Below are 12,144 nucleotides of genomic sequence, written 5' to 3'. Positions count from 1 at the left end.
TGAAATTGCATGAAATTTCATCCAATGATACATTGGTAAGACTGCCAAATTAAAACATCTTGACAGTTCAAATCAACTTATGTATAACATTAAGGACTGGGGATAGTTTGCTAGAACTAGAAGCTCAACAAAACAGAAAGCAAAGATAGAACAAAAATATTGGTTTTGGACACAAACAGGAAATATAAACACATTGGGAATAATTCAAGTGTACAAGACAACATCTTTACACTCAAATGAAGGTTCAAGACAGTAATCAACAGTTACAAAAACTGCTATGCAACTGTGAATCACATTACAGATTAATAATGAGTAATTTTAATGTAAATGACCTGTACAGGAAATCTTAGTGTTTGACACTGGGAATAAAAATGGGACACACACAATTTGAGTTCTCTGAGAAGAAAAAAATGTACATCCTAAATACATGATTCAAGATGAAACCCAAAAGGGAACTTCTACATGACGATAACATTATGTGTCAACAGCAATCAACCAGACGACAGTGAAAATAATTAGTTGTTACCATTGAATCATTAAAAAATTTAAATTATATATTTAACAGCAAATGAAAATGGCATGTGAATGGACACTAATATAAATATATAGGAGAATAAAATGACAGTTCATTTGATTAACTGACTGCTGCACCAAAGTAATTCTCACACAAGCGTATACGGCAGTAAAAATTCTGTTTCATAAATAATTCAAATTATTCTTCAATCTCGGTACTTAAGTTACAGTATATCAGACAATTTATTTGAAATGAAACATCCTGGCTGATTAAAGCTGTGTGCCAGACCAGGACTCAAACCTGGGACCTTTGCCTTTCATGGGCAAGTGCTCTATTGCCTAAGCTTTCCAACCACAGCTCAAGGCTTGCCCTGATGGTTTTCCTTCCACCAGTATCTCTTCCCCCACTTTCCAAATTTCACAGACGTTCTCCTGCATATCTCATATCTCATGGGACTAGCACTCCTGTAATAAAGGAAGGTCCCAGGTTTAAATCTCAGTCTGGGAATCAGTTTTATCTGCCAGGAAGTTCCAAATCAGTGCATACTCTACTGCAGCAAGTAAATTCATTTGGTACTGTCAGTATTACTAATCGCACAGTAAGAACTACTTCCGTGGTACTTTTACCTTTTCTGGAGGCAAACTGGTTTTCAGTTAGTATCTCTAGATGCGCCCTTTCCATTTAACTGTATTATTATTCTTTCCTTTCTCAGACGTTATGTCTGGTTAAAAATGGAAAGTGACGCGGACCTTGATCAAGCGCGACTTCCTTTTAACTGTATGGTATATGTTACAGTGCATTTAGGAACTTTCGGGTAATTGAACATGTATCAATAATTACAGATTTCTGTAGTTGTATATATACGTTTGGATGTAGCTGTATTGCATTGATGTACTGGTGGGTATTGTGTGGTATGACTCCTGCAGTTGATAATATAATTGGTATAATGTCAACTTTGTCCTGATGCCACAGGTCCTTGACTTCCTCAGCCAGCTGGATGCATTTTTCAATTTTTTTCTCCTGTTATCTTCTGTATATTTGTTGTATTGGGTATGGATATTTCGAATAGTTGTGTTAATTTCTTCTTTTTATTGGTGAGTATGATTTCAGGTTTGTTATATGGTGTTTTTTATCTGTTATAATGGTTCTGTTCCAGTATAATTTGTATTCATCATTCTCCAGTACACTTTGTGGTGCATACTTGTATGTGGGAACATGTTTTATTAGTTTATGTTGTATGGCAAGTTGTTGACGTATTATTTTTGCTACATTGTCATGTCTTCTGGTGTATTCTGTATTTGCTAGTATTGTACATCCACTTGTGATATGATCTACTGTTTCTATTTGTTGTTTGCAAAGTCTGCATTTATCTGTTGCGGTATTGGGATCTTTAATAACATGCTTGCTGTAATATCTGGTGTTTATTGTTTGATCCTGTATTGCAATCATGAAGCCTTCCATCTCACTGTATATATTGCCTTTTCTTAGCCATGTGTTGGATGCGTCTTGAGCGATGTGTGGCTGTGTTAGATGATACGGGTGCTTGCCATGTAGCGTTTTCTTTTTCCAATTTACTTTCTTCGTATCTGTTGATGTTATGTGATCTAAAGGGTTGTAGAAGTGGTTATGAAATTACAATGGTGTAGCCGATGTATTTATATGAGTGATTGCTTCGTGTATTTTGCTAGTTTCTGCTCATTCTATAAAGAATTTTCTTAAATTGTCTACCTGTCCATAATGTAGGTTTTTTATGTCGATAAATCCCCTTCCTCCTTCCTTTTTGCTTAATGTGAATCTTTCTGTTGCTGAATGTATGTGATGTATTCTACACTCCTGGAAATTGAAATAAGAACACCGTGAATTCATTGTCCCAGGAAGGGGAAACTTTATTGACACATTCCTGGGGTCAGATACATCACATGATCACACTGACAGAACCACAGGCACATAGACACAGGCAACAGAGCATGCACAATGTCGGCACTAGTACAGTGTATATCCACCTTTCACAGCAATGCAGGCTGCTATTCTCCCATGGAGACGATCGTAGAGATGCTGGATGTAATCCTGTGGAACGGCTTGCCATGCCATTTCCACCTGGCGCCTCAGTTGGACCAGCGTTCGTGCTGGACGTGCAGACCGCGTGAGACGACGCTCCATCCAGTCCCAAACATGCTCAATGGGGGACAGATCCGGAGATCTTGCTGGCCAGGGTAGTTGACTTACACCTTCTAGAGCACGTTGGGTGGCACGGGATACATGCGGACGTGCATTGTCCTGTTGGAACAGCAAGTTCCCTTGCCGGTCTAGGAATGGTAGAACGATGGGTTCAATAACGGTTTGGATGTACCGTGCACTATTCAGTGTCCCCTCGACGATCACCAGTGGTGTACGGCCAGTGTAGGAGATCGCTCCCCACACCATGATGCCGGGTGTTGGCCCTGTGCGCCTCGGTCGTATGCAGTCCTGATTGTGGCGCTCACCTGCACGGCGCCAAACACGCATACGACCATCATTGGCACCAAGGCAGAAGCGACTCTCATCGCTGAAGACGACACGTCTCCATTCGTCCCTCCATTCACGCCTGTCGCGACACCACTGGAGGCGGGCTGCACGATGTTGGGGCGTGAGCGGAAGACGGCCTAACGTTGTGCGGGACCGTAGCCCAGCTTCATGGAGACGGTTGCGAATGGTCCTCGCCGATACCCCAGGAGCAACAGTGTCCCTAATTTGCTGGGAAGTGGCGGTGCGGTCCCCTACGGCACTGCGTAGGATCCTACGGTCTTGGCGTGCATCCGTGCGTCGCTGCGGTCCAGTCCCAGGTCGACGGGCACGTGCACCTTCCGCCGACCACTGGCGACAACATCGATGTACTGTGGAGACCTCACGCTCCACGTGTTGAGCAATTCGGCGTTACGTCCACCCGGCCTCCCGCATGCCCACTATACGCCCTCGCTCAAAGTCCGTCAACTGCACATACGGTTCACGTCCACGCTGTCGCGGCATGCTACCAGTGTTAAAGACTGCGATGGAGCTCCGTATGCCACGGCAAACTGGCTGACACTGACGGCGGCGGTGCACAAATGCTGCGCAGCTAGCGCCATTCGACGGCCACGCTGTGCCGTGCGTGTGATCATTGCTTGTACAGCCCTCTCGCAGTGTCCGGAGCAAGTATGGTGGGTCTGACACACCGGTGTCAATGAGTTCTTTTTTCCATTTCCAGGAGTGTATATTTGTGGCATTGTGATCATGTAAGTGTATTGAGTGATTCTAGGTCTGTGTTACTCCATTTCACTACAATATTGGTATAGCATAAGTATTTATAGCTTTTGTCTTGTTTCTTGCTGTCAATTCTGTTTCCAGTATTTTTGTTAGTCTTCGTCTATTTTTTTTTTTTTAGTTCTTCTTTAATATTTGTATTATCTATTCCTATTTTTTGTCTGCATCCTAGATAGTTATAGGCATCTGTTTTTCCATCACTTCTATGCAGTCGCTGTGGTTATCCAATATGTAATCTTCTTGTTTAGTGTGTTTTCCCTTGACTATGCTATTTTTTTTACATTTGTCTGTTCCATAATCCACATTTATATCATTGCTGAATACTTCTGTTATCTTTAGTAATTGGTTGATTTGTTGCTGCCAGTAGTTTTAGATCATCCATGTATAGCAAATGTGTGATTTTGTGTTGGTATGTTCCAGTATTATTGTATCCATAATTTGTATTATTTAGCTTGTTGGATAGTGGGTTCAGAGCAAGGCAGAACCAGAAAGGACTTAATGATTCTCCTTGGTATATTCCATGCTTAATCTGTATTGGCTGTGATGTGACATTATTTGAATTTGTTTGGATATTAAGAGTGGTTTTCCAATTTTTCATTACTATGTTTAGGAACTGTATCAATTTAGGATCTACTTTGTATATTTTCAATATTTGTAGTAACTATGAGTGGGGTACACTATCAAAAGCTTTTTGGTAATCAATGTATGCGCAGTGTAGCGACCTTTGTTTAGTTTTAGCTTAATATGTCACCTCTGCATCTATTATCAGTTGCTCTTTACATCCTCGTGCTCCTTTGGAGCAGCCGTTTTGTTCTTCATTTATAATTTTGTTCTGTGTTGTATATGTCATTAATTTCTGTGTAATGACTGAAGTTAATATTTTGTATATTGTTGGTAGGCATGTTATGGGGCAATATTTCGCTGGGTTTGCTGTGTCTGCTTGATCTTTAGGTTTCAGAGAAGTTATTTCTTGTGTAAGTGTATCAGGGATGTGTATGGGTCTGCAATTTAACTGTTAAAAAATTTAGTTAGATGTGAATGTGTTGAGATGAACTACTTTAGCCAGAAATTTTCTATTTTATCTTTTCCAGGGGCTTTCCAATTGTGCGTAGAATTAATTGCTCGGGTGACTTCATGTTGCAAAATTATCACTTCAGGCATTTGTGGTATCATCTTGTATGTGTCTGTTTCTGCTTGTATCCACTGTGCATGTCTGTTATGTTGCACCGGGTTTGACCATATGTTGCTCCAGAAGTGTTCCATGTCTGTTATGTTTGGTGGATTGTCTATTTTAATGTGTGTGTTATCTATTGCCTGGTAAAATTTCTTTTGGTTTGTGTTGAATGTTTGGTCTTGTTTCCTTCTATTTTCACTTTTTTGTATCTTCCAAGTCGTTTGGCCTATGCTTGTAATTCCTGCTTCTTTTCATCTAATTGCTCTATCGCGTCTTGTTGTGAGATTTTATCTAACCTTTTTCGGTTTTTGTCTGATATTTCATTTCTTATAAATTGTGTTAGCTGTCCGATGTCTTTTCTCAGTTTTTCTATTCTGATCTGTAGCCTGTGTTGCCATGCTGGTTTTGTGGGTTTCTTCTGTGTGTTGGTTGGTTCTGATCTCTGCCTATTATTATTATTATTATTATTATTATTACCACCACAAATTTATAGGCATGGGACGGCAATTTTCCATTTATCTGTATTATTATTATTTATTATTATCATGAATTGACAGGCATGAGATGGCAAAATGATCAAGTGACAGTTCTCACATGTATCTACACTAATGCCTTTTCTATAGAGAAGTGACTACGCTTATCTGGGAATCAGACGGCGTGTCTCCTGTTTAATGTGTTCTGGATATCTGATGAAACAGTCTACAAGATGCTTAATGTACAATGCCTTGGGAAGCCTGCAGCTCACATGGCACATTTACTGGCTGTTCCCTTGCATCTGGCCCAGGACAGCTGTATGCTCTTCCCCCGACTTGAGCATAAATAATGATGTAGTCCGACTAAATCAAGCTTATCTTTATTTGCTGCAGGTGCTCAAAATGATGTCTCTCTATGGCAAAAGTAGACTGACATCATCTCAACACATTACCACACATATGATGAATTTCGGCTGTCAAAGTCTTTGGGTGTATGGGGACTGTTTGCATATACCTTATCTTTTAACATTCCCCAAAGCTAAAAATCACAGGGATTTAGACCTGGAGAACAAGGAGGCCAGTCAAATATCCTGTCATTAAAAACACTTCTTACTACTGTCACTGGAGGAATGTCAGTGGGTGGTCTTGCACTGCCCTGGATGAAATAATCCTAGGTCTTTTCGTTGGGTGTTAGTTCTCTACAAAAGGATACATTATATCATTCGCACACCAGAGACACTCCTGATCATGGCAAAAGATTTGTCCAATAATATGTCTTGTACTAACTGCACATGACAATCCTGCTTTCACATCATGCAGAAGCTGTTGATATAACCAATGAGTCCATGAATTTACATATCATGACAAATGCAGCCATTCTTCATAAAAAGAGCATTTCAGGATCAACCTTTTAATTGTGTACAAATTGTAACAGCCAGTTGCAATAACGCAAAAGAATCTCAATTAGTCAAGGCACTACTGTTATTTTGTGTGGTTTCAGTCGAAGTTTTGTGCACAGCTCCAAGAGCAGGTGCTACCAATACACCAGTCGTAAGTGCTAAACAGAGCACTGATTTTCTCAGACTTCTTTCCAAGGCTCTTCTGCCTCGTCAAATTCATTTTCAGTTGATACACTGGGATCTGCAGACCTTTTTTTTGTCTAACACAGTCCAGTCTCTTGAAATTTCTTCACTGATGTATGTACCACTGACTCACTGGGAACGCAGAGAACAGGAAATTTTTGTACGAATGCAAGCCAACATTCCATAAAATATTCTGTTTTGTATAAATCTACACAAAAAAAAACTCATTGATCCTTCGCGTGTTAAATAACGAATGGAAACTTGACAAAAAACTCAAAAGAAAACACCTGTGCATTCAATTGCAGAGTACAGGAGTCAAGTGCACAGTGTTACTGTCGAGGATCGAGCACAGCGACACACAGGTAGCGGGAGCCGCAAACTCAGCACAGGGTCGTATGTGAAACTCTCATGGGAGGCATCTGCAGCCATCCTGTGGTAGACGGAAGAGGCAATGGCTGATAAATCTGCTATGTGAGTTGCAGGCTTCCCCAAGCATTGTACGTGAAACAGCTGGTAGTTTCTATACCACATACTTCCTGTTGAATTGTTTCAACAGACTATCATGTTCCAACTACGCTAGTGATTCATTTAATTTCAAACACCCACTCTCCCCTTTATTTCTGTCACAATACAGTAAAATTCTTCTTTATAATACAGACTTCTGATACATTCCTGCCATCTATACATCCATTCATTTGCCCCTAATAAAAGCTTTCCTCCTGCACCTTGTAAGTTAACACTAATATGTAAATGCCACCCCTTCCCCCACCACCAAAAAGGGATAGAGTTAAGGAAACAGTTTTCTGAAATGTAGTATACATGGTGCCTCTCCAGAGAGTCATCAGGTGCCACCTATCTTAGTGCCACAAATACTCTTATTTGCCCATATGCTACAACAACCTAAATTTAGTGCAATACACTATTCTACCTTATTTAAATAATGTAGGGGAGATTTTGTTTACAATGAAAACAAAAATTACTTTCTCTGTTAACAATGGACATTGCATGGAACACACACACACACACACACACACATATACAGACACAAGCAGACACATTTAAAGACAAAGAGTTTGGGTCTTTTGTCTTTAAATATGTCTGCTTGTGTCTGTATATGTGTGGATGGATATGTGTGTGTGTGTGTGTGTGTGTGTGTGTGTGTGTGTGTGTGTGTGTGTGTGTGCGCGCGCGCAAGAGTGTATACCCGTCCTTTTTTTCCCCTAAGGTAAGTCTTTCCGCTCCCGGGATTGGAATGACTCCTTACCCTCTCCCTTAAAACCCACATCCTTTCGTCTTTCCCTCTCCTTCCTTCTTTTCTGATGAGGCAACAGTTTGTTGCGAAAGCTTGAATTTTGTGTGTATGTTTGTGTTTGTTTGTGTGTCTGTCGACCTGCCAGCATTTACATTTGGTAAGTCACATCATCTTTGTTTTTATATATATATATATATATAAACAAAGATGATGTGACTTACCAAACGAAAGCGCTGGCAGGTCGACAGACACACAAACAAACACAAACATACACACAAAATTCAAGCTTTCGCAACAAACTGTTACCTCATCAGGAAAGAGGGAAGGAGAAGGAAAGACGAAAGGATGTGGGTTTTAAGGGAGAGGGTGAGGAGTCATTCCAATCCCGGGAGCGGAAAGACTTACCTTAGGGGGAAAAAAGGACAGGTATACACTCGCGCGCACACACACACACACACACACATATCCATCCGTACATACACAGACACAAGCAGACATTTGTAAGATATAAATATATATATTATGATTACCTGTTGGCTACTTCAGGTGCAAAGGAGTCAAGCAACTGATGATACCACTGTAATTGCCTTTCCTGTGACTGAAGCATGTCTGTAAGACTTACACCAGGAGGGAGGAGGTTGGTATAGTCACCCTGTGGGCAATTAAAGCAAAATATTTAAAATATGGTAGTGACTATGTGTCAATATAGCTACTATCCTAAATCACATAAGCATGCTAGAATACTTTTAAGTAAGTGTATTTCTTTTATACTTTACCTGTGCCAACTGTCGTTCAGGAAAGTGAACATTTTGCAGAAACTGTATTTGCTCAGGCTTATCTGCTACGGATCGTCCTCCTAACAGATCTATTCCTGGAATTGTGGTGGTAGTTGGTGCAGACAAATTTGCTGCTGCTGCAGGATCTCCCAATCCCAGATTTGATGGACGCAAGAAATTGGCAGCAGGAATTACGCAACCAGGTCCACATTCGTCTGGTGCTGACTGAGGACCAGGTCGAACTTGTCTTTTCCTAGGTAGCAATGCTGGCGCAGATGGAGACATCAATGGAATGCTTAATGCCCAAGGGTTTAGAGGAGGTGGAAGAGTGCCAGTGCTTTGTGCCACGGGAAACACTGAAGGAGGTGGCCTCAAAGGGAAAAATCCTGGAGCAGCCGAAATACCGGGTGGAGGAGCTGGAGGTTGTGCCTGCTGATTATAATAGTACACAGCTGCAGGATGTACATGGTACGGTACATATGGTGGGGGTGGAATAGCTGTGATTGGGGGGGGCTGGGCAGGAATTCGAACAAAAGGCTGGGGAGGCGAATTAAATGGCCCCAATAGTGTTGGAAGCCTTATATATGACTCAGCCTGATACTGCCGTGGCACAAACTCCGGTGCAAGTGGATTTAATGTATATGTCTTCTTCAATTCAACTGTGTCCAGCTGACTCCGCAAATGTGCCCATGTTATACCAAAGAGGCTCTTATTTTGGTTACATATTTCTATAAAACGCTCCCAAACTTTCCTAAAAGAAGATAGAAAGGAAGTCTTAATAATTTGCTTATTACAATATAGTATAAACACGCCAAGTTTACATTGTGACTATGCAAAGGTAATGACTGAGAAAGTTATATCCAATTTATTAACTCATTGTCACTGTCATGAAAAAAAAAAAATCACTGTCATATAAAGAGGTAAATATAAGACAAATAAGTTTGAGATGGTTTCAAATTATTTTCTGTGATAATTATTTCAAAATGTGTAGTTGAAAAATGTGTCAAGTTATTTGTACCAACCTTGATGATCTATGCTAATAAATCACTCATACTGCAGTACAGACAAAAAAGCCAGCAGCTTAAAATCATTGGGATGAACAGAGCCTATTCTATTCTGATTTACAATCTGAGCAAACACCGTCATTGATTGCATTAGAGCTCTAAAGTTGGTGTTCCCTGGATGGTAGCAGAGTGTTTATAGCATTTATATTATCTTCCTTTTCATCCTCAACCATAACTGAAGTCAAGATATCCATTCCCATAAAATCCTACTGGCACAAAAAAAAAAAAAAAGCCACTACAATGTACACCCATTCCAAATGAGGATGCTAATGCATAATTAAAATTGAAATCTATATGCTGCCTTAATACAAAATCTTTAGAAGAACTGCAGGCAATCTATCAAATTCTAAGGTCTTGCGCATATAGAAAGACGAGTGTGAACTTAAAATAAGTGAGTGTATGTTGCAGATGCTTCACAGACCTGAATGTTTTTGTGGCTGCTGTGTGTGCTTGTGCATGCATGCATGCATGCATGCATGTGTATTCATTACTTACATGGTTACACACTATGTGAATCAACTGCACATATTCACATATTATAACCACTTGCTGGACATGTTGACAGAATGAAATCCATCAACAAATGTGTGAGACGCTTATCAGTATTATGACAATAACAAACCTGTGTTCACGCATGCCAATTTCCGAAGTATTGAGAGGCAATGAACTGAAGTAGGTGCAATTATAAACCAGTTGGTCTGACAACATGACAGTGAATGCAAGAAGTAATGAATGGATGCTGAGTACAAGTGATAGGGTCTCAAAGTGAACTTTTCTTCATGATTTGTGTACACCATCCAGTACAAAGAGATGGAAATGCAAAAAGTATCTTCAACACTGGTTGCCACAACAGTGACCTAGTAACCACAAAGCTGCATGAGTGACAGTTTGTTAGACAATAATGAAACATGTTGATAGCATAAATGGCCATTACTGCCTATCTGTTGTCACAAATTGTTATGAGATGGAGTCTGTTTTTCAATTCTGAAATGAAATACTATCTAAAACAATGGATGTACATTGATTAAACACTACTGAATAAATTTCGTATGGGCACTTAAACAGAGAAAATAATGGACACATATTATGACATAAATGTGCACATCCTTAGCTGAGTGGTCAGAATGTCTAACTTCCACACAGCAGACCTGGATTTGATACCCAGTCAGGTGGGGGGACTTTCTCTACTCAGAGTCTGAACGTTGTGTTGCCCCCGACACAATTTCATAATCACTGACACGCAAGTCGCACTATGTGGTGTCAACTGACAGAAGTTGCAACTTGGTGGCCGAACCTTCCCAGGTGGGGACTCCAGGCCATCAATGCCATATGATCATTTCAAGATACAACATGTGTAATGACAACCTATTGTGTTCTAATTGGCACTACAGTAATGTCTGCTACATACGAGAAAGTCTCATGAATAGAGTTCCTTACAGCACTGTAAGCAAAATGTTGAAATTTTCTTTTTGGCTCAAAACAATATTTTCTCCATTACCAGTGTAACTCACTGATGAAACAATTTTGACGTGCTGCTAATGGCTCCTTATATACAAGCCACATCAATCTCAAATCTGCAGTTTCTCCAAACCTTTCAACAGCAGTTTATCAGAAAAAACTACTAGACTGGACACCGTAAAGCCTCCTTACATTGGAAAACATCACGATAAAGTATACAAAATGTTTTTGGGATACATAGCACGAAATTTGATTCACAGTGAACTGCGAAGTCAGAAAGTTAAATTAAACAACGAGAAATCAAAATTTACAATGTAGGAAAAGATAGACTGCTACTAACATAGCACGAAATTTGATTCACAGTGAACTGCGAAGTCAGAAAGTTAAATTAAACAACGAGAAATCAAAATTTACAATGTAGGAAAAGATAGACTGCTACTAACTGTAAAGAAGACACACAAAGTTGCAGACAGGCACAGTTAAAAGACTCTTACATAAAGCTTTTGATCACAGCCTTCATCAACAAAAGAAACACACACCATTCATACACACAAGCAAGCTCACCTTATCCACACATGACCGCAAACTCTGACAGCTTGGGTCGGAATTCAACTATCAGGTAGGATGCAAGCAGCAACCTGTAGGGGGCGGGTAAGGGGAGGGGATGGTAGTGTATGGGTGGAGGGAGAGACGAATGCTGTCTGGCAGAGTGTGCAACGACTACAATGTCAACAGGTGAAGCGCAAGAAGGTTGTGAGGGGCAGGAAGGCAGGGAAAAAAAGGAGTGATAAAGGAGAGGAATGGGGAAAAATGGGCAGGTGCATTGGCGGAGGGCAGCAAACAAAGAGGACTGGAGACAAGAATGGGGAGGACATGATAGAACAGAGGGGGTGGAAACTGTTGGGTGGAGGGTGTGGGGACAGTATGTTACTGCAGGTTGAAGCCGTAACTTTCCTACAACCTCCTGATACTTCACCTGCTGGCATTCTAGTCCCTGCACACTCCGCCAGACAGCTTTCGTCTCTCTCCCCCCACCCATACATTACTTTCCCTTCCCCTTCTCTGCCCCCAC

At 40.6% G+C, this 12,144-nt stretch overlaps 1 protein-coding gene across 1 annotated transcript in view; it reads right to left on the bottom strand.

The window, feature by feature from the left end:
- The window catches only part of LOC124605713 (probable helicase with zinc finger domain), a 150,562-nt gene that overhangs the window by 16,148 nt on the left and 122,270 nt on the right, over positions 1-12,144 (bottom strand). Inside the window, exons 16-17 of the mRNA XM_047137586.1 lie at positions 8,551-9,301; positions 8,305-8,426 (exon numbers count right to left, since the gene is read on the bottom strand). Coding sequence (XP_046993542.1) covers positions 8,305-8,426; positions 8,551-9,301 — 873 coding nt within the window. The remainder of the gene's footprint in view (positions 1-8,304; positions 8,427-8,550; positions 9,302-12,144) is intronic.

Source organism: Schistocerca americana, chromosome 3, assembly GCF_021461395.2.
Source record: "Schistocerca americana isolate TAMUIC-IGC-003095 chromosome 3, iqSchAmer2.1, whole genome shotgun sequence".
Lineage (NCBI taxonomy): Eukaryota > Metazoa > Arthropoda > Insecta > Orthoptera > Acrididae > Schistocerca > Schistocerca americana.
Note: the sequence above shows the minus strand (reverse complement) of the source record. Positions and strands in the feature narration are given on the sequence as shown.